Source organism: Bombus fervidus, chromosome 7, assembly GCF_041682495.2.
Source record: "Bombus fervidus isolate BK054 chromosome 7, iyBomFerv1, whole genome shotgun sequence".
Classification (NCBI taxonomy): Eukaryota; Metazoa; Arthropoda; class Insecta; order Hymenoptera; family Apidae; genus Bombus; species Bombus fervidus.
In genome coordinates, this window is record NC_091523.1 from 10,675,106 (window position 1) to 10,696,364 (window position 21,259).

General features: G+C 38.6%; 1 protein-coding gene across 6 annotated transcripts in view; it reads left to right on the forward strand.

Annotated features, from left to right (window-relative positions):
• Positions 1–21,259, forward strand: part of LOC139988675 (cell adhesion molecule Dscam2) — a 162,990-nt gene that overhangs the window by 129,772 nt on the left and 11,959 nt on the right. For all 6 annotated transcript variants that reach the window (XM_072006345.1, XM_072006347.1, XM_072006350.1 and 3 more), the window contains 8 exons: positions 2,579–2,758; positions 4,221–4,368; positions 5,621–5,919; positions 11,839–11,987; positions 12,214–12,368; positions 13,292–13,473; positions 17,030–17,335; positions 20,083–20,379. In XM_072006345.1, coding sequence (XP_071862446.1) covers positions 2,579–2,758; positions 4,221–4,368; positions 5,621–5,919; positions 11,839–11,987; positions 12,214–12,368; positions 13,292–13,473; positions 17,030–17,335; positions 20,083–20,379 — 1,716 coding nt within the window. The remainder of the gene's footprint in view (positions 1–2,578; positions 2,759–4,220; positions 4,369–5,620; positions 5,920–11,838; positions 11,988–12,213; positions 12,369–13,291; positions 13,474–17,029; positions 17,336–20,082; positions 20,380–21,259) is intronic.

Genomic DNA, 21,259 nt, shown 5'->3' on the forward strand with positions numbered 1-21,259 from the left:
CTAAAAGAAAGTGCAAAAAAGGATTGATCTTTTTCAACTCGTTGCGTTGCAATACGAACACTTCTTAAATTTGGAGCTGTCTTTGCTTTTTGGACGAAGTAAGTTTTGTTGCACATTTTTCTGAATAATTCATTTTTATTCATAATTGTTAAATTGCAAATATTTAGGCAGATTCAAAATTTGATGAGCAGAACTAAAAAAATCTCTCTCTCTCTTTCTGGGATGTTTTATATGATTTTATATAATATATAACATACAATGTGCGTTTCGGTGATTTTTCTTTTTTCAAATTTCTCATAAATAAATAAAAACCCGAGGTATATTAATTAATTGCTGTTTCAATAGTATAAAAAGATCATATTTCATAAAAAAGGTATTTATTTGCTTAAGGAAGTTATTTTTTTTTTTAAATCCTAATATGTTTTAAATTTTATAGTAGATGCGTATATCCGCGTCATAAAGTCAAGTTTGCAATCTGTGCTTTAGCGTTATGTTTTACGTTCCTCTGCTCAATAACACGCTTTTACCATTGAGAGACAGAATTGTCCGTTTGTAAATGATGAAAATCCAACAAATGCGTATTCAAAATCGTAATTTTTTATTACTTCGATACTTATACAACATGTCACTACTTGATATCAAAAGTCAAAGCTCTGGAAGTACTTTCGATCGCATTTTCACGTACGCTGTATCTTTTCACGCAACGCCGAACTTCCTTTGGACATTTACCCGTTTCCCGATGTTTATTGTATCGGAAAGAATGTCGAATGACGTTGATCCGCCACAATGGTAGCGTTCCTCTCTGTCGATGGTAGGGCATACGCGACGACACTGTGAATTCCGACGGATATTCTGATGCCCGGCTGAAAATTCTGTAACGTCATAAACGCGTATCGCATGAGGTAGCTGGGATTCCTCCTGAATTACGCCCGATTCGCCGAATCGGCGAATGTCGAAACGAATTTCTGTCTTTTAAAAATTTTTTGGATAAATCATCAGCGTGTTGAAAGTTGTAAAGTATAAATATGTGGATATTCCTTAGAGAGATATCAAAGTAATGAGAAAAATTTATATATATATGTACAAATATTAAATAAGTATTTTTCAAGCTATAAACACTTTAATTTTGCATATTTTATATATATATATAATAATATTTGAAAGGGTTTGGTCAAATTTTATTTGAAATAAGCATAAGAAATAACTATTTGAAATAATTTTTAGTTTAGGAATAATACAGGCAAAGTAACTTAATTTTACATTGAAAATTTTAAATATAATTCGTCTTCAAATAATTTTCTATTTTACACAACTAATTTGAATCTTAATATTAATTTTAATATTAATTTGAATTTTAGATATATTGATTTGCATATATTTAAATCATAAACAATGTAGCTAAATTATTTTAAAGCATAATAGCATTTGGATATAACAATATTGCTCTTGTAAAACATGTATCCGAACTTGTAGAAATTTGTATTTCTACAAGTTGTTGGTAACTTTGATATAATAGAAACAGAAATTATTTCGGAGATTATTGCACAAAATTGTTTCGAAATAACGTACCTCTCAATAAGATGACGTAAATTCACTTTACGTCCCTGTATATATTTCGATTTAAAATATCCATAGTTAGAGTTTATTTAAGAGAGAAATATGTAGATAGAAATAATATAGAAAATTGAAAGATCGAAGATAATTAAACGGGTTGGTGCAAATTAATCCGGCTAGTATATTAAAACACTCAGGATATACTTGACATGAGCTACAAATTACAACGAGGCAGGTGAATGGTCTGTTACTGCAGGGGATTACCATTACAGATAACTATAGCGCAGACAATACTAATCACCCGGTTGAACATTTGCTATTCATAGAAAAGTCGAAATAGCACCGATCAAACAGTTATTCCACGTTTTCTATGTAAACAATATTTAGTCTATGTTTTAGTCATATTTTCACGTATATCTTAACTTAATCTAACCTAACCGAGCTTATCGTGATATAACAAGTCATCAGAATAATCCTACAACCCTGAAGAAAGATCCTTAGAATTAATAGAAGATAAAAATTCGTACTTTTCTGTAACTAAAGCAAAAATCGAAAACGAGCTTTTGGATACGACGACGTTCCGTACCATTTATTAATATTAATTTAAATAATCGCAAGAAATTCTTCTTTACTTAAACTTACATTAAAGGAACGTCATAAGCTTGATTTTCTACGGAACGAAACTGCGAACGAACAAATTTCGTTTTAAATTTTCGACTTACTTTTGCATGCATTATAACCATTATACCATTCGTTTTACCACATTCCATATATAATATATTAATTTAATCTAAATCTTAATTCAATTTAAGCGAAGAAGAAGAAAAATTTCAATATCAAAATTCACAGATAGAAATACCTATTTTCCTTGTTTTCTCTTGATCCCAATGAAAGTCTATTTATTACGATCCCCGATACCAGAATATTACGACCCTATATTGCGATCCCTAACCAGAACGCAGACAGAAAATTATGATAACGAGTTAGTTTAGACGAGTAATGGCTGCTCCCTCGAAACATTCAGGCGATACACCGGGCGACTACAGAGAGTTGGGATACAGTGGCACTGAGGGAGCAGGGGTTGCCGGAAACGGGTCCTTGGTGATCTCACGGGTATCCAGAGATCATGCCGGTTTCTATCTATGCCAGGCGAGCAACGGTATCGGGCCCGGCCTCAGCAAGCTCATTCGACTAACAGTTCACGGTAAAATATTCACGCAACAACAAGTTACTGCTGGCTGGATCTGTGTCAGTTTGCGAACTTGGGATTCCGGCCACGACCAGCTGCTCTGAAATTCTTCGTTTCGTGGCCGAATTTCTCAAGCTCCAGCCCAATATCACCATTCTCGACCCATACAGAGGGGAACGCCTGGCGAGGCCGATGTAGTTAATATTGCTTCATACATTCGTCTAAATTCATTGATATAGTGAATTAATCCATTAGGAGTTAATGTCGTATTAACGCCATATATATTTCATTTCCAATGTTCCTTAGTCAATTTATACAAGCTAACTAATCCTTCTTTGTTTTCTAACATCACGATTATAGAAAAAAATTTCAAGGATTTGATTAATATTTAGGCTACGTATTTGTATATGTATATTCGTGGGGAATTTAAAAATACACGGAAAATATAAAATATTCAGAGTAGTCACTATAATATTTACTAGCAAAAGGAGACTTTTATTTAGATTCCATTTCTTTAACAGTGTTCATAAAAGATAAATATGCATAAATATTCTTTTCCTGCTTAAGTAAATTTTACAATTTAAAATAAAATTTAGAGAAACTAGGATATATATATTAAACATATTAAATATATAATATACATATATATTAAATTATGATATATAAATTGATTAGAATTTGAATTCTATTTCATTTCAGTCAGTAACTAAAGAAATGCGATGACACAATGAGAAACACAGGCCGTATGTTGTCCGTAGTCACGCAAATAAGGACTCAATTTATGCAATTCAAGGAAAATGGATTTTGCAATTTATCGTCCCATCTAACCATACATTTTTCGGTGAATTGAACATAAATATACGTGGTAATGTTTCATTTCTTTATCTACGATATTATTATTTTTATTCAAACTAACATTTCTAGTAATCAATCATTATTGATTCACGTTGAAATATTAACTTCTGCCCTGAACTAGTTCGTATTCGAATTAAAAATTTCTTAAGTTAATTTCTTTATTTAGATCTATTTACATCTCCTTCTATTTCTGGGAAGAATTAATTAAACAATGGATTAAAAGATAGAAATTAATCTAGCTGAGATCGATTTATCTTTCTACACGAAATAGAGGACGTCCTTAATCTTAAATAAGTGGTAAATTTGTTTCCAATAATTTTCTTGACACTTTTCCCAGATCCAAACTCGTATTAAAGAAACCACATTAATATTCTGATTATTCGACCAATAACTAGCTTTTGATATGTTTATTTACAAATCTTCTTAAAATCTAATATAAATAATTTACGATAATTTCTGTATTTCTATCGAAGAGACAATCTTGTTAATCGGTTACTAGAAATCGTAAAATTTTCGTTTAAGAAATATAATTTCGTACATCGTTCTGCACGTTTGGCGTTCCTCTTAGCAAGAAACGATAGATAGAAATGAGCACATTAACAATTTGGAATGCTCGAAACAGCGGGCCCTCAAGTATCAGTGAAAACGCGGCAGGAATCAGTCCGACGAGGAGAGAGCGTGACATTGCGCTGCGAGGCCGAAGGAGACGCGCCTCTTGATCTCAGTTGGCGTGCACGTGACAGCAGAGTCGACCCCAACTACGATGTTAGGTTTGTATCGAAATTAATCAAGCCCATTGCCTCCCATACATACTGCAGCTTACATTATGAACGATCGATGAGAATGACACTTCGATCTCCCATCGATCTCGATTGACAGAGAGACACACAGGTTAATTACAATGCTAGTCGGTCGAGACAGGCCAATTGATTAACATGTTGCGTGTCCATCGTCGAAGAATACCATTCTCAATGGAGATCAATTAAAAGAATCCGTTTCCGAAATTTCTGTATATTTTAAATCAAACAAAAGCATCGAAGAGAATTAGTTAGACGCAGTTCAAGTAGAGTTTCCTCAAGGGATTCTGCTGGTACAACACTCCGTCGGTTCCACTCCACGAAGCATGTGACTGAGCGCCATAGTTGGAGAGTTTCCGCGGAACATTTTCCCAACAGCTCGCTCTGCATCGTGCTCCTTCATTACAAAATTATTCGGCGCATCCCTTGTTGCGTCGCTCGCTAACTTTCGCTCACGCAAAATTACTTGAGCACCGCGACATAGCAACGTTTATCAATAAATTTCTAGCGATATAGTCTTCTAGCATATCTATTAGATCCATGGATACGCCTGCTCGTGCATCCATTACGACGAAATAGAAAAACGGGTGAACACAATCGATAGTCGTCTGTGAGAATTGTCGTTCTAATGAATAAAACATCTGTAGAATGATGTAACTATTCTCATTTTGATTGTTCTGACGTATTCGCCCTGATGAATGAAACACTTGAAGGATAACGTAAGAATAGAACAGAAGAATAATGCATCTACTTTCATAAAAGTCTGCGTATATATTTGATTGATCCGACGTATTCGTTCTATTCATTCAATTTATTCACGAGGATGTGCAGATAGCCAACGATGGCTAGTGGCTCGAAGTCACGTGTACTTGGTGTAAATGATATAGCGAGATCGTAAACTAAAATGTTAACTAGAATCGGCGATTAATCTAGAATTTCAGAGATGCAAAGTTATATGAATGTTTGAACAATTCCGCCAAGCAGTACTTATTTAGCTACCAAAAAATTTATTTTTTATTCTCTCATCTTTATTCTTCACCGTTCGTTTTATTTTCGTTTTAAATTTTTGCGCTCAACGTAATTTTCTAGTGGTACTACTAACTAGTCGGAGTAAGTACAAACTAAGTAAATGCATATTTACCGTCGCCATCCGAAGAGAAATTTTAAACAACTGTGGCAACGTAGCGGCCAGTTAATGAAACTGACTCTACTTTTTCATTCATAGATATACGATAGACAACCAGAAGGTGTCAGGAAGGGTGATCTCCGAATTACGTATTACTCAGGCGAACCACATAGACCGTGGGGACTACATGTGCGTAGCGACGAATGCTTACGGGCATGCCAGAGCGAGCATCAAGCTGCTGGTTCAGGAGCCACCGAATTTTCCCCGGAATTTACACGTAGCCGAGCAAGGGAGCAGATCGTTGCTGTTGGCCTGGTCGTCGCCGTCCAGCGAGCAGGATCCAGCGCACGCCAGCTCGCCTATAACCAACTACATCGTGCAGTACAAGGAGGCGCAGGGTAGGTTGGCTGATTCGCTTTGTTCGCCGTACAGTACACGGCCGCCACGGTGTATCGGGTAACGCGCGTGATTATCGATCGAGGAACGGCGGCTGTCCAATGGACATCACCGAGGACGTCACGTCGCAGAAAGCTTATCACCGGATCTTCCAAAATCTTTGCAAATCTTTTTATATATGTACATTGAATGAATTTGAAAGCCTTTCGCCGAAGAATTTGATTAAATCCTTTCAGTGTTAAGATATTTAATATAAGATACCTAATATCTAATGAGGCAGGTGTATCGAACATTATTTTCTTCTTACTAGATCGTGGATGTTGGTGCCTTCATGGATAATTTAAAGTAAAATAGTAGCTTTATTTGAAATATTTTTTGAGATAATGAAAAGTTCGAAAGGCACGCTGTCTGCAAAATGCGCATAATTTACAAGAATACATGAAATATTCAGAGTAAAGCGTTCGTTATAATATTTAGTGAATGAGACAGATCTCTATTTAGGTTAATTGCGTTCATAAAAGTATGAAATTGCATAAACATTTGCCATCCACTTTTTGCGGTGGAGTAAATGCTGTGCAAATTTTTCATTTCTGGTACAAACTATATTAAATTACACTTGAAATTATTTGAAACGCAAAATGCACAGGCTTCAGAATTTTCTGATTCGCAATTTATATCATTTATTAGAGACATCGAAATAGAAAAATGTATATTTTTCATATTTAAAAATTAATAAATTTCTAAATCGCATGTCGCTCTAGATTCATTGAAGAAAAATAAGTCTAACATGTTTTAAACAGAGAAGAGAAATACAAAAGTAGTTTGTTGTTACTGCGTCTTTTTTATATTCGCGTTTACAACAGATTAGCTCGATCGATTTCCAATCTAGTTCCGGTCCACTTCCAGTGGTATATGCAATATTAATTAAGTTGATCGTGTAATCACTGGTCTGTCGACAATGGATTAACAATTGCAGAAATATCTAAATTAAATTAGACTAAATATAGTATTAATAGCCATGTTGAACGTTAAAATTTCACACAACGAAGCTTTGGTATACATTTTTTAATTCATTAGATCGATAAATAGTTAACTGATATAAATACAGTTTACGCGTACGTCGACAAAAACCATATTGATCGTACAAATTACTTCACAATGGCCACAAAATGATTCTAAATGTTTTCGTTCATTGACATAAACGTGCCGCATAATGAGCAATTTTTCGAAACTCGTAAACATTCGACAATCGTAAACAATCGTAACATCACGAGTTTCGATTCATAACGCTGAAAGGGTTAATTAAAATTAATTTGAACTGGATCGGTGGTTTGGTGATGAGATTCGATGTGGTATGTTGGTTCCGTTTGATGGGATGGAAATGAGGAGGTCACTGGACTGAGCTTCCTGCGACGTTACAGCTTGCCTCGAGACAGAGAGGCGTGTCTCGGGAGCGTGTACCGCGCCGTGACTTCGATTGATCGTGGTCAAATACGCGTATCGATGACATATGGATAGGCGTTCGGACCCGTGAGCTTCGTGCCGACTCGGAATTGACAATGGGATCGAATTCACGCTGCGGACAAGGATGTTAGACTCATTCTTATCATTAGATTCGCATACTCATAGTGCACTCGTTGACGTTCCGAAACGTGTTCACACCACTTCCGTGAGATTCTTTAGCTATCACTTGGGGAATAAGAAACGGTGGATGTTTTGCAGGCGATTTCCAGTCGAATATTGCGTTTCGCCATTAATTCCGGTTTGAAGTTGAAGTTTTCCAATAGCTTTCTTCGTCTTCAAAAATAGTACAAAACTATTCTGCTCGAAACAATTAGAAGATCGATACTGCAAACAGCTCTATTGCACTCACCAAGCAGACAGAAATGGAGAAGTCTTACATTATCGATTATGGAGAAAAATAATTTGATAACTTGATAACAAATATTGGCAATAATGTAATTTGTTGCGTATCAACTTGATACTATTCGTTTCCCTTTATTCTGAGGTGAAAGAAAGTAAAAGGATTGCTGGATGTTCTCTCTAGGTAGTAATGTTCGATCGCATCACGCAGTTCCTAAGCGGCTACGTGCCCCGCACTATGATGAAAACCGATACACTAAAGGAAATAGATATACCAATGTTGTTTGTTGGATTACAGTTGGGTTGTCTAACTTTGGCAACGCTACATCGGATCTCTTTCGTGTAGTACAGCGTTTCTCAAACTTGAGATCATTTTCCAACCACTCGCGGTCAATGTTCCAGAAACTGTATGTTCTCGGAAAAATATGACAGATTAGATAGCGGCCAAGAGAAAACCTATCTGGAAGTGTATTAATTTCAGATATCGAAAAAAAGGCCGAAGATCGATCCGGAGGATTCTAACCTATTTCTTCGACCAGATACAGATAACTGAATCTTTATAGAGCCAGGTGATTTATTGCTTTGACATGTACGCCAGGAAAAAGACTCCCTGAAAGCTTCTTTGGAATTCAAATAGCGACCTCTTCTCGCTTGTGACGGTGTTATCCATCGCGTTACTAAGATCCATCTTGGTGTTCCTCGACTTTGCCGATGTCGTTTGACTCGTTCATAACGATTTCCGTGGGGAACGTGTCAGACATTATTCATACCTCACGACCATCAGAACGTCTTCGTTATTTTTCACTGGATACCCATTTTCTTCTCGTAACTCTTTCTATCTTTTCTATCTCTGACTTGATTTCTCCTGACTTTCGTCGAGCATTTCTTAATCGATCGCGAAACTCGAGCACCGGGTTCCTGACGAATCCGTGTGAAATTTGAGAAACGCTGTGCAGGGTCTTCTGTCTGTTTCCCGATCGATCCCTCGACGCGAGATATTTGCAGCCAGGAAAAGGTCCTTACAGATTTTTGAATATTTAGGGCAATATCGCTTCAAGGGATCGAAGAGTACCGTCGTTCCAGAGATACCAAACTGAAGGACTCGTTCCGATTCCATTCAACTTACTTCCAGCCATATTCTATGTTTCAATGCAAAATCATCGTCGACGATCTGGTATCGACGCGTTCAGTCGCTCGAAAATTTTTCATATACGATGTTTTTTAAAAAATTGGAGACAGACCTTCAAAGCGTCTAGTATTCGTCAAAACACTAATGTGTTGTACGAAGAGTATGTTTTCAATAAAAAAAAAAAACTTCTATCTATATTTTCAGATTGGCTTTAAATTTTCAACCTAGTGTATGCTGGTGAATTCAACAAACAATATTTTGAGGTAGATAATATCTCATTGATAAAAATATTTGACTCCGAAATCAACGATACTTGTATCCCTTTTTACCTGTTTTTATTACTACATGCACATGACCACAACTTTTTGAAACAGCCTATACGTCCTATAAAGTTTCTTAATCGATTTTGTTTTCATTGAATTCGACACGCACGAGAGAGAAGGAAAATTTCATTACGATCACGACAGTTTTCATTTGGGCTATCTTTTGTTTACACGAACTTCCTCCGTCTGGTCTCTATATTTTAATTGCTTTCCATCCACAAGCACGATCGTCGTTTCATTACAGGCCGGCCGTCGGAAGGAGTTTGATTCGTAATATCTCGGCGGTGCCACATTAAGACTCCATTATTGGACTGTCAAGCTGGATCTCGAATTTAATCAATAGCCTGACTGGCTAGCTGCGGGGGCAATCGGAGGGAATGAAATTATAGCGCAATATGGCAAACAATATATAATCAATCCAAGTCAACGATCGTATGCCAGAATCCGTGGTTTCTTTCGTGTGATTCGTCGCTGATTGGAACCACAAACCTTTAACGTACGGCTTTCTCTACAGTTTCCAAAGCTTTCCTACCTTTTTATCGACTTCTCTCGATTCCCCTAGCTGGAATAGCTGTCGGCCAACAAAATAATAAACGATGATCCCGCAGAACGCCCGCGAAACGAGCCAATTCGCAGCCCCGGTTGGTTTTTACATTTTAATGGAAAAATTAATTTCGAAGCGCCGTAGTCGAGTCTCCCTTAGCTCTAGCAGGACTTCCGGCTGTGAACCATGGCGCGTACACAGGGCGAAAGTTTTTCAATTTTCGTGAAAGCCAAAGCCGCCCTACCTTCACAAGTTTTGTTAGCCATCGAATCAAACGCGTATTGTCGATGGAGAACCGGTCAACGAAAGGCTGGTTCGCAGAAAGGGCTTGCAGTTCGCTCGTATCCGACGGTTATTCGACGATATTTAATTACGCCGCGTGGAATGACCCGTTTTTTCAAGCAACACGAACAGAGAGCCAGGCGAAGGGTGTTATATCGAGCGAAGCGAAGGGTGGGTCACGGTTTTCATAAAAGCGTGCCACGAGAAGGAAGTCGAAGTTTGCCGCAAAGTTGACGCTGTGCTTCTTCTCTCTGTCTTCTGCCTTTATTTTCTCCGTCGGTGGAAAGTTCTCTTTCAAAGCGTCGAACACCCCGCACACAAACTCTATCTATCTCTTTCTCCTTTTCCTCTCACTCGCTCTCCTTCTCTGTTCAGACCTCGCCTATCCGCCCTCAGGATCCAGTCCCTCGTTAACTTCGGATGTCCTCATTTACGCCTAATCGACTCGAATCGCCTGGCCGCTGCTAAATTATCGAACTTAACACATGGAAGGACAGCGGCCTGTCGTGGTGTGAACGCGCGTGAAACACGTTTTCAGGGCAAGCACCGAGTCGGGTATTCGCTATCACTGCCGTCCCCGGGATTTCTTCTTGCTGCCACCCCTGACTATATCGATCGTGCGAACTCGATCATTCTACTATTCATAGTCGACGACGAATATTTCACTCGTTTCTTTATCCGAACGTCGGAATTGAAATTAAATATACACGATTTTAATTTTGGTCTTCCTTTTCTTCCTTTTTTTCGTCCGTTTTTATTATCAGAGCAAAGCGTGATAGTAATGGAATTTTTATTCATATTCATATAAACGGGTATGGAGGGCACGCGATAAAAGAAGTTCATAGAGCCGAAAATATTGCATTTTTGTTCAATCACAGCAAAACGCATTTGATTAACTTGCTTCAAAATTTCGGAAATACGTACCATGCGATATTACTTTATTGAAGTTTACTCTCTCTTCGATTGGTCTTCCTTTTTCTTTAGTTTTTTCGTCGACCATGGATGTTCGTTCTGTTCGTTTGCACGTTCGATTTTTCGACTGCTTCGAGGCGAATTACCGCTACTCTGCCCGTCCGCGATATCAGCCAGCTAATTCTCTTTTTCTGATTGAGATAACTTCGTTTTCAATGGCGTCTAACATGGCCGCTTGACGAATCTTTCAATTTTTGAAGCTTCCGAGCCAACGATGATAAAACTCAAAACGAAGTTAGTTAATAAGATCTGCGAAAAGAAAACGCAACAGTTACGTTCTTGGTGTTCCATACAAGGTTACTTTTTTTAACAGAAATTTTCTTGAACTGAAAAAGCATAGAGACTGTCGAAAGGAAGTTTATCGATATTATTAGGATACACGTCACAACAGACGTTCAACATAGACACATCGAGTTTAAATTGAATTCGATATACTTCCATCTTCGAAGTTTCGATAAGTCAGCGAACTTTGCAACGAGGAAACGCGATCGTTGCTTTTTCTTCGCAAATTTGTTTCCTTTGCGCCATTGAAAGCAACGAAGAAGCCTTCAACTGACGTCGATTATGTTTCTTTTTCCTTTAACTCGATGGAAAAGGACGAAACTGAAAACGACGCGTAGTTTCACCGTGAACTGGTAGAATAAAAAAAGTGTGATCACTATGGTAGCGCGCCTCGGGGCGGAACGAAAGTTCGCGTACATATGTTTCGTGCGGCGCGTGAAAGCTGTGCGTCGTAAATCCGTCGACTATCCTAGCGATCAACGATGCACAAGCCCTCTAAGCGTTGTCGTTGCCTTTTGCTGGAAAGACGTGTGGCATGAGCACAACACGCAGAAGATGGTGGCAGGGGACAACACGGTCGCGCTGGTGTCGCCTCTAAAACCGGCGACCTCCTACCACTTTCGGGTGCTTGCGGAAAATCACCTTGGAACATCAGCGCCAAGCGACATCCTTCATGTCAGTATCAAACATTTCAGCATGTCTCAAAAAAAAAAAAAAAAAAAAAAGAAAAAAAAGAAAGCAAATTTTATCATTTATCATATTATGTCCATCTATTCGTTCAGTTCGAATACGACCGCCATTTCGTTTAACTTTCTCATCGTTTTCCTTTTCACTCGGTCCACGCGTCTCCGTTCGATCGAATAAAAAACGACCACGACAACGGAAACCAACGGCACAACAGGCCCAAACGGACGGCGAAATTCCTGGCGGACCACCCAGACACGTTATCGCTGAGCCTTTAGGACCACAGCAAGTGAAGGTCACCTGGCAACCACCGGATCGATCCCTCTGGAATGGTGAACTTCTCGGATACACCATCAGCTATACCAATCTCGGGTATCGTTATCCGCTTACGGCTATTTAGAATAGTTTCTAGCACACTTCGGGATCGTAGAATTTAGAAGGGAAGAGACATGGTCCCGATGAGGGGCTTGAATCTTCGTCGATTATCACGGCGATTCCGTCGACAATGGACGGACGATCGGCTCGCGTTTCCGCCGCCGCGGATAATCGCCGTGCTTTGTTCTCGTAACAGATGTTTCGCGGACGTTCGTTGCTTTTCCGCTTTTATAAAACGTCCAATTTATTTCGATGTTCATTACGATGTCCGTACTAGCGATTATTAAACTGGGTTACGAACCGCGGACACCAATTTAGAATGAAACAAATTCAATTGTCTAACTCGATATCATGATCTTGATTATTTTCGCCTAAAGATAGTGGTGAATATTTTTCAAACACACGTAAATCTACGTACGAAAGGTCGAATATATATTAACAAAATTCCTGTGGCTTCTTTGTAAGAGAATCCCAAGGAAACTTAAAAATTGACATCCTGAGCTGGGATACTTTCTCCAGACTTTCCACGAGAAATTCTCGAGAAAATGTAATAACGTCGCTGGAACACGACAGCAGAATAGATTTGAACGAAGTTCATCGTTAACCATTACTAAACGATGGAATTTCTTCGTTGTCGGGATTCCATGGACTCTCGATTGTAATTCGCAAAGAATTGCGTTGGTTCGTTAAGCGATGACGGAAACGCGTGCTCTGTTCTTTCGTCTACGAGATATTTCATATTGACTAGGAAGATATATACGAGCATCAGGAAGAGGGGGATAGGGGAAGTTGGAAAAATCAGGAGACTATTTCTCGCTCTAGTTTTCACGGAATGGCTTTAAGTATCGTAGAGTTCCGAGCGTTCCTTCTCGTGCTTTATCTTTCTGCCTCGAGGAACACCGACCGTGGCATTATTTCAGAGGGAATGATCAATCGGTGAATATCACCAGAGTGGGAATCACGGGAAACGGGGATGGCACCTACGATTATAGGCTAACTGGCCTCCGAAAGTATACACAGTACAGCGTGGTGGTGAAGGCGTTCAATAATAAAGGCGACGGTCCAGGATCTGATCCGGTGTCGGTGCAGACCCTCGAAGACGGTGAGCAAACGATATCAAGGTTATTTCCTTTTTATTTTCTGTTCGCCTCCCCCTGCTATTGCTGTATTATTTGTTATTTATTCTTCCCCTTCTCGTAACGCTATCGTTTCAATTTTGAGAATATTTCCCTTCTCAGATATTTTGAAGTTAGAGTTTTATTTAATAAGCTTGAATTATCGTATGTTTTATATCATCTGTTTTATTAACCACTACTGTTTCATCGTTTATCGTTTTATTGTCTTATAATATAAATATATAATATTTAAATGTCGTTAGTTTGTGAGAAAAAGATTGTTAATCTTGAGATGTTTGCTAAATTGAACTGTAAAAGTGAGATATTTACTGGGATAGGAATTTTCATGGTCGACAACGGTATTACAATTCTTAAACTGTTATATTTAATAACACTATATTATTCCTTATACAATACACATATAAATAATATTTTCTTACAGACCTTCAAAACCTAAAGGCTATTAACTAACTCGTAAAGGAACAAGTATTTTTCATTAATTCTTGAGTGATAAATTACTTTCTATTTAAACTAATTTCTAGAAAAATATACTTTTCTTAGTTTCATCGTGCTTATGCTAAACCGACAATATAATTATTAATATCTCTCAGATAGATTTAAGAACCGGATAAAAATATAGTACCTGCTTTTTAATCCCGCAACAAAATAGGGAGGCAATTTTACTAATACAGACATACTCGACATGGTATGAAATTTATAAATTGAAAATGTGCTGTTCTGCGAAGGAGGAAAGATATAACTTAATATGTTTCCTCCCTGTGGTTTTCGTATAGCAAAATACGCAAGGTGGAGAAATAGCTTTGTTGCCTGCAAACTAAACGGATCCTCAAACGTCCTCCTCCGAATAAGAAATAACTTACGGTATTTCCAAGTTAGAACGGACGCATTTCCCTTGCCTCAACGAATCGTGATAAAGGATAATCGGGGACTTCAGCAATTTCCGGATAAATATACAGCAGAATACAACGCGTTCCCCAGCGCTGATGAGGCCAAAGACTCGCGCTTTGCCACGAAACGATGAAATTAATTTTCGCGGCAGCGGTTTACACCCGCAAAGCCGCAATAACAGAGGGATTGGATGTAAAAAGTTTACATATACGATACATCTAGCAAGCCAGTACTCATTAGTGTACGTCCTTATTTTTTACCCCACTGACCTGTTGTTCTAACTTGTTGAGTTTCAACTCTCTAAGTATCGTATACCGTGTGCAAAGTAAAAACGGAAGCCGTTGTCGTTTAAAACGATTAAGTTCGCGACAGTCGCGGAAGCTACCCTCGTCGCGCGATATCTCCCCTGGCACTAAGAAACTTCCGCGGGACCATTTGCTGGTGTTTCGCGATACCACAGAAATATTTTCAACAAACTTGTCGCTCCACATTGTATTAGCATCCACAGAATCCTTTATCTTTGCTATCCTGTTAGCTTTCTCCCCTTTTTATTTTCCTCGGGTTCCTGATACGATACTACGTTATTTCTCGTATAATTGAACTAATATTATTAGCGAAATTTTAGTCACGAGTTGTAAGTTGTAAGTTATACGTTACTACGTTTAATAAATTCCCTGAGGTAATGAGAATAAGTTTGGTAGTAAGAACAAAACTTTGGCGTTTACTTCCTATTAGAACAAGTTCGCTAATCGTAATACTGTATTGTTACAATCGATACACTCTTGGAATCAAGATAGGATGTTCCTAATATTATTTTTGAAAAATATCGTCCTTTTGGATTTTATAAGATTTTTGCCTGCATCGTTTTTCGTTTCCAAAGCTTCTAGAAGACAATGATAAATGATACGTTCATTGGTAGTTTAAATTCGTAACGAAAGATAACGCGAGTTTCCTGTATATTTATTGTGCTATTGCCAAGAGAATACTGTAATTCTTGCAACACTATCTTAAACGAGACATGGGCAAAACGAAGAAGCATCAATCAATGCTCAATTTTATATAAATTATATTACAGGTAAATCACATATTTCTTAATAAAATCTATTGCACTTTGCAAAATTGTAAATTTCACATTATCCAAGTACATAATTAATATTCGACATCTCAAAAAATAAACCTTGTTTGTCAGAGGGAGATTGCATAAATAACCGTAAATTTCAATGATAATTTTTAGGAATAATGTTTATAATTCTCATCCTTCTATTTAATTTATGAGGATCTGATCCATATAACACCTAAACAACTCATTTTTAAAATAAATTACAAATCATCCATTATCCTATAACTTGTAATTTATAGATTCACTAATTATTTAAATATTTAAGAAATTTTTCCCTGTAGAATCCTGGTAATTTGATATTTTACACTCTGTGTAACCCTTATGTAACCAGTGACCACATCTACTTCCAAAATAGTTTCAAAATAACTTACTTTAAATAATACTGTGAACAGCATCTAATATAGAAATATCGAGACCTCGTGCAGTTTCTATTTCAGTTTTTGAAACATTCGACGAAACGTTTAACCGACCTTCATCGCGAGTTGAAGTTCAACGACTAGCTGCAACGATGCATGAAATCTGTCCATCACTCGTGCGACTTCCGTGGTTCGTTCCGCTCGAAACAATAGCTCCGCTTAATTGCGCGGTTTCCTTTGCCAACACTCGAGGAAACGGTCGTACCACATTTTCCAACAAACCCGTCATCCAACGATAGTCGGAAATAACCCGAAATTTAGCCGCCTGAAACTACATATCTCCGTGAAAAAAGATGAACAACAGCGTTTTGACAGTTGGATTTCGAAGGACACATTTCTCTCCGTCGTAAGTTCCCTTGAGAGTAACCGGAAACGTGGAGCGGTCGCGTTCCATATTCCCACCCGTTTTTCTCGGTTGCATAGAACCCGTGATGCAGCTAGCCATCGAACGAGCTACCTCGGAAAAGAAACACTCTTTTGCGTTCCGTGAAAACCACGGATAGAGTGGATATCGCTTTGTGTCGTGTACACGCGCATGCCACGTCGTTTTTTCGCTTTTGACATTTGACCCAGTGGAAAAAGATCGCGGCTTGTGGCCCACCCTTTTAACGAGACAGAGGAATCCCTCTGCAGTCGGTCACATCGTATACACACAACGGCATTCGAATAACGAGCCCGGCGACCCTGTCTCGAAGAAATCGATCGGTTTCTCCTGCTCGCTTTCTCTTCAAGAAGTTAGCACTCGAAGAATTCTAGCCTTGCAATCAGGAACGCAAAAACAATCCACTTGACACCCAGTTTACCTCTTCTCTTTGTCCTCGAATTTCCTCTCGAAACTGAAAACTTCTAGTCACGCCATTTGCCGCGGCAGTAACCAGACCCGCGACTCCGTCATCCTGCCTCTTTGCTCGAATTTCCACAGACAACGAGGATGCGATCGACGACCACCCTCGTGTTTTCCCTCCGCCGCATCCACATTTCCAACCGTGAAGGTTAATTTTCACCGGCCGTATATAGCGTATTTATAGAACGAGCATGTCTAGTAACACAATGGTATACGAAGGTTTGCAACGAATTCATGGTTACAATTTGACGCAGTTCCAAGCGCCCCGCCGCAGACGGTGGCGTGCGCCGCTCTAACCGGCCAGAACATCCAGGTGACCTGGAAACCACCGCCTTCCGACAAAGTTCACGGGGTCGTGCAGGGTTATAAGTTGCTGTACGAGGCGGCTAGCGCGGTTTTGGAGCAGCAGGCAGGCAGGGAGACGAAGATCAGCCATGCACTGAGCACGGTGCTGCATGGTCTCAGCCCCTACACCAATTACACCGTACAAGTGCTCGCGTACACCAGGGCTGGCGAGGGTGTTACCAGCAGTCCGGTTTCCTGTACCACCGAAGAAACTGGTAAATCATTTGCTACTAGTATCTGTCGTATTTCTTGCTTTTGTCCCGTGGTAAACAAACGAACGTCAACTATCGACGAATAAAAGGAAATTTTCGAAGCAACGTTCCGACAAGATTGGAAGAGTCGACGGCGGTATAGCTTGCGGGTTTCATCTCGGTGCTTTATAGGAGAGTCGTTCTATTGACGTTTCAATAAATCACTATATAGATCAACGAGATTGTCGGCCAGTTTGTCGTTTTGGGATTGAGATTGGAAGATTAGGAAGGTGGGTTAGTGGGTGGATCGTGGATGTAAGTCGGCTAGAACCGGGATGTTAGGATTATTGAAACGTTAATGAGCTGTCAGACACTAGTACCGGTATTGGTCGAGGTACTAAAATTATTGAGCTTCTTGAATTAGCTGATTATCCCAAATACGATTACCTGGATTTCGATTTTCGGTGAATCAAGTGTATACATTGCTATTCATGGATATTAAGATACCTGGTTTACGTTCAAATTACCAATGAAACGACTAATCAATCATAGATTTACATTTATACAAGATAACGATGTAAGAATATGCAAGCGCTATTTCTGTAAGTTACGAGGGAAACATCATGTATCAAGAATCATACGTGTTGGATGAAAAAATCGTATAATCTCCTCACCTAAATTTTGTTGAAAAATTACTGTGTAAAATTGATGTAAAAATCAGAAAATCTATATGAACAGCATATACGTTTAGCATCTGAATCCTCATATTTATTAAAATAACGTAGAAGTAAATCTTTAGAATGCACGTAATATTCAAGAATATATATAATATGAAAAGTAGAGTATTTATCATAACATTTTTACATAAAACAAATTCTTATTCTCGGTTCCATTTCGTAAATTATGTTTATAAAATATTAATAACAACAGAATCGCAGCTAGACTTTGGAGATTCCAATTTCTGCAATATTTCCGTAAGACGACTTACTTCTTCCCAGCTTATGTTCGCTATTTCATTATCGTTTAACCCAAAAGAAATTTAAACTCGAGTAACATAAGCTCGAAAATTTCTTGCCAAACGCCGTTCGCGTGAGATGGCTGCACGGTTCGCTTTATACCGGAAACAAAGGAGGCCACTTGCAACCATGAATTCCGGAGAATCGGCGTGGCTGTTTAACGAGAATGGAGAAACGTGGACGAAAAGAGTCAATGACAGAAACTTTAGTCGCGCCTTTGAAGTTAACGTTATACAGAGTTTGTTCTCGTTCTCGTACAACGGTGGAAACTCAACAGCAGCTGGTTTTCCATTAAACGCAGCTGCACACGGGCCACTGTACGCGCCGGCCCGTCGAAATTCCGCGAAATGGGTCGCGAATAATTGTATCGCGTTATCGCGAAACTCGTAATAAACGCGCGTCGCGTCGCACTGCCTCGCCAAACGAAGCACAGGCGCGGGACGTAATCGAAATTTCGTGTATCACAAAGAAAACGCCCGAGTCCCGGGGAGAGTTTGTCAATGACAGAAACTCGGCGCGAGTGAATCCCGCCTCCCGGTCCCATGGATTTACTCGTCGGCCCTTTATAAACGTTGTTAGTTGCCGAACATCGATTCGTTTTGAGCCGTGCAACAGACAGCTGGCGATATACAATCACGTGCCAATGAGCCGATAAATAAAGGGAATTTCAGAAAAGCAGAGTTTTAATGAATATAATTAAAAAGGATTGTGTGATACTTTTTGGACAAAGTTTATCGGCAGACGTATATAGTCATTGTCACAAAAATCTGTATAGGTACATTCTACAAAAGGATCATTTTTAGGGGAATAAATTGCTACAAAATTTTACAAAATTTTTTATTTTATTCTAAAATTGTTCATCATCTTATGACGAGAAGTTCGAGATATATTTTATTATTGCTTCGTGTGTCAAGAAATAAACATATTATTACAGAATGATATATATAGATACGTTATTAAAATATTAGGCGTACAAATGAATAATCCAAATTTGCCAGTGAGAATCAAAGTTTATTTAAAAAGAAAATACTGCAACTTGTCCGATCAAAGTATTTGTCGTCGCTTCCTATAACTGTAAACCATCTATTAGGCAAATAATGAATTCCATCACGGAAAGATATTGCGTCTCTAGGCAAGATCCAATCATTAAGTGCTGACAAAGGAGAATGTTCTACGAAATTGCTAAGTGACAACGCTAGGCCACACACTGCTTCTGCGACAAAAGACATTGTAATGAATCTTGTTTGGAACGTCTTGCAGCAGCCAGCATGTTCTCTAGACATTATTCCTCTAAATTACCACCTGTTCCGATGCAACACGTCTTATCATATACTTCCAATTAGTGAATGAAATGCAAACATCACTTGACGATTGAATCTTGTCTCAAGGCAACATTTTGTCATAATGAAACTCGTCACTTACCTGATGAATGGTTTAATATAAATAATTGAAAAATGTTTTTTAAACAAACATTATTACACTAAAAGATTTGTACATAAATACGATACAATATACAACGAATATATACGATAAAGCTGACCTTCTACCTCTACCAACAGTATTTCAACGATTCAACAGAAACGCAATCTAAAAAAGATTGACAACTCTCCTCCAACACATTCTTTTTAGTCTGCCAATCCCGAATTCAAAACGTATCACGATTGACCATCGACGTAAGCAACGTTTTCTGTTCTCTTGTCCATCCCTTCCGCTGCACATCCGGGACAGCTGTCACACCTAGTTCTCCTGTTTCAGTTCCGGACGCGCCGGAGCGCGTGAAGGCTGTGATCAGTAACGAAGACGCAGTGGTGATATCTTGGCTGCCTCCACGGCGACCAAACGGAATCCTTACCAAGTACACCGTCTATGTTCGGGTGTTGGACCAGGGCCAAGAGGTGAAGATCACTAAAAGTTCGTTGCCTGCGCAGAACCTGCACCACGAGGCGACTGGGTTGAAGCTGCGCGAATCCTACGAGGCCTGGGTTACGGCCTCGACCAAAATGGGGCAAGGACCTAGCACTCCGGTCATCAAACTTCAGTTGAGCAATACTGGTAAGCCATCGTACGACGAACGCGAAACTTTCCCTCTTCCTGCTGCAAGAAACGTTTCTTCGTTTCAACCATACCCCCGGCTATTTCTCTTTCTTCTTTCTCTCTCTCTCTCTCTCTCTCTCTCTCTCTCTCTCTTCTTTTTCTTCTTCTTCTTTTTTCTTTCATTCCCTGGAGGAATTGAATTGAACAGCTCGATTCGCGAACGATCGTGGCGAACACGTGGAAAATGGGGCCAATGAACGTGGAAGTTATATGAAAAATTCGTGAGCTATAATCCCCCGGGAAACAAACCACACGATGCTGGCTTTGTATTTCTATATTCTACCCTCTCCATCATCACTTTCTCTTTTTTTCATTCACATTGAGCTTCTCCTTCTACTTTTTTAAGATTCAGAAATGCTGTATCGTACTTACGGTGGCTACAGAAAGTGTTGGCATGCTACTGTATTTATTACAGCATTTAGATACTAATTAATTAGGTCCAAGTATATTAAATTTCCTGTCATGTTTCGTGGTACTTTAATATAATTATATACTTTTCTATAATAAAAATAGGATGAAAATTTTGATAACGAAATTCTTCATTAGAAAATAAGGACATGTACCAATATCTGTCATGGTTATTGTAAATATCTGGTTACTGTAATAATTAGAAATAGCACTTACTGTAAAAAAAATATATCTCTTTATAAAATCAGCAGACAGTGAACTTAAATTATCTATTACAAGACATAGCGATAATATATCTTGCTAGTTGCTACATACTATTGAAATATCATTAACGTCGGAAGACTTTCCATCAGCTTAAAAGAACTTTTCTAATTTAACTTATACTTTAAAAATTGAAATGTCTGGAGATAAAAAACTAGTCAAATAATAA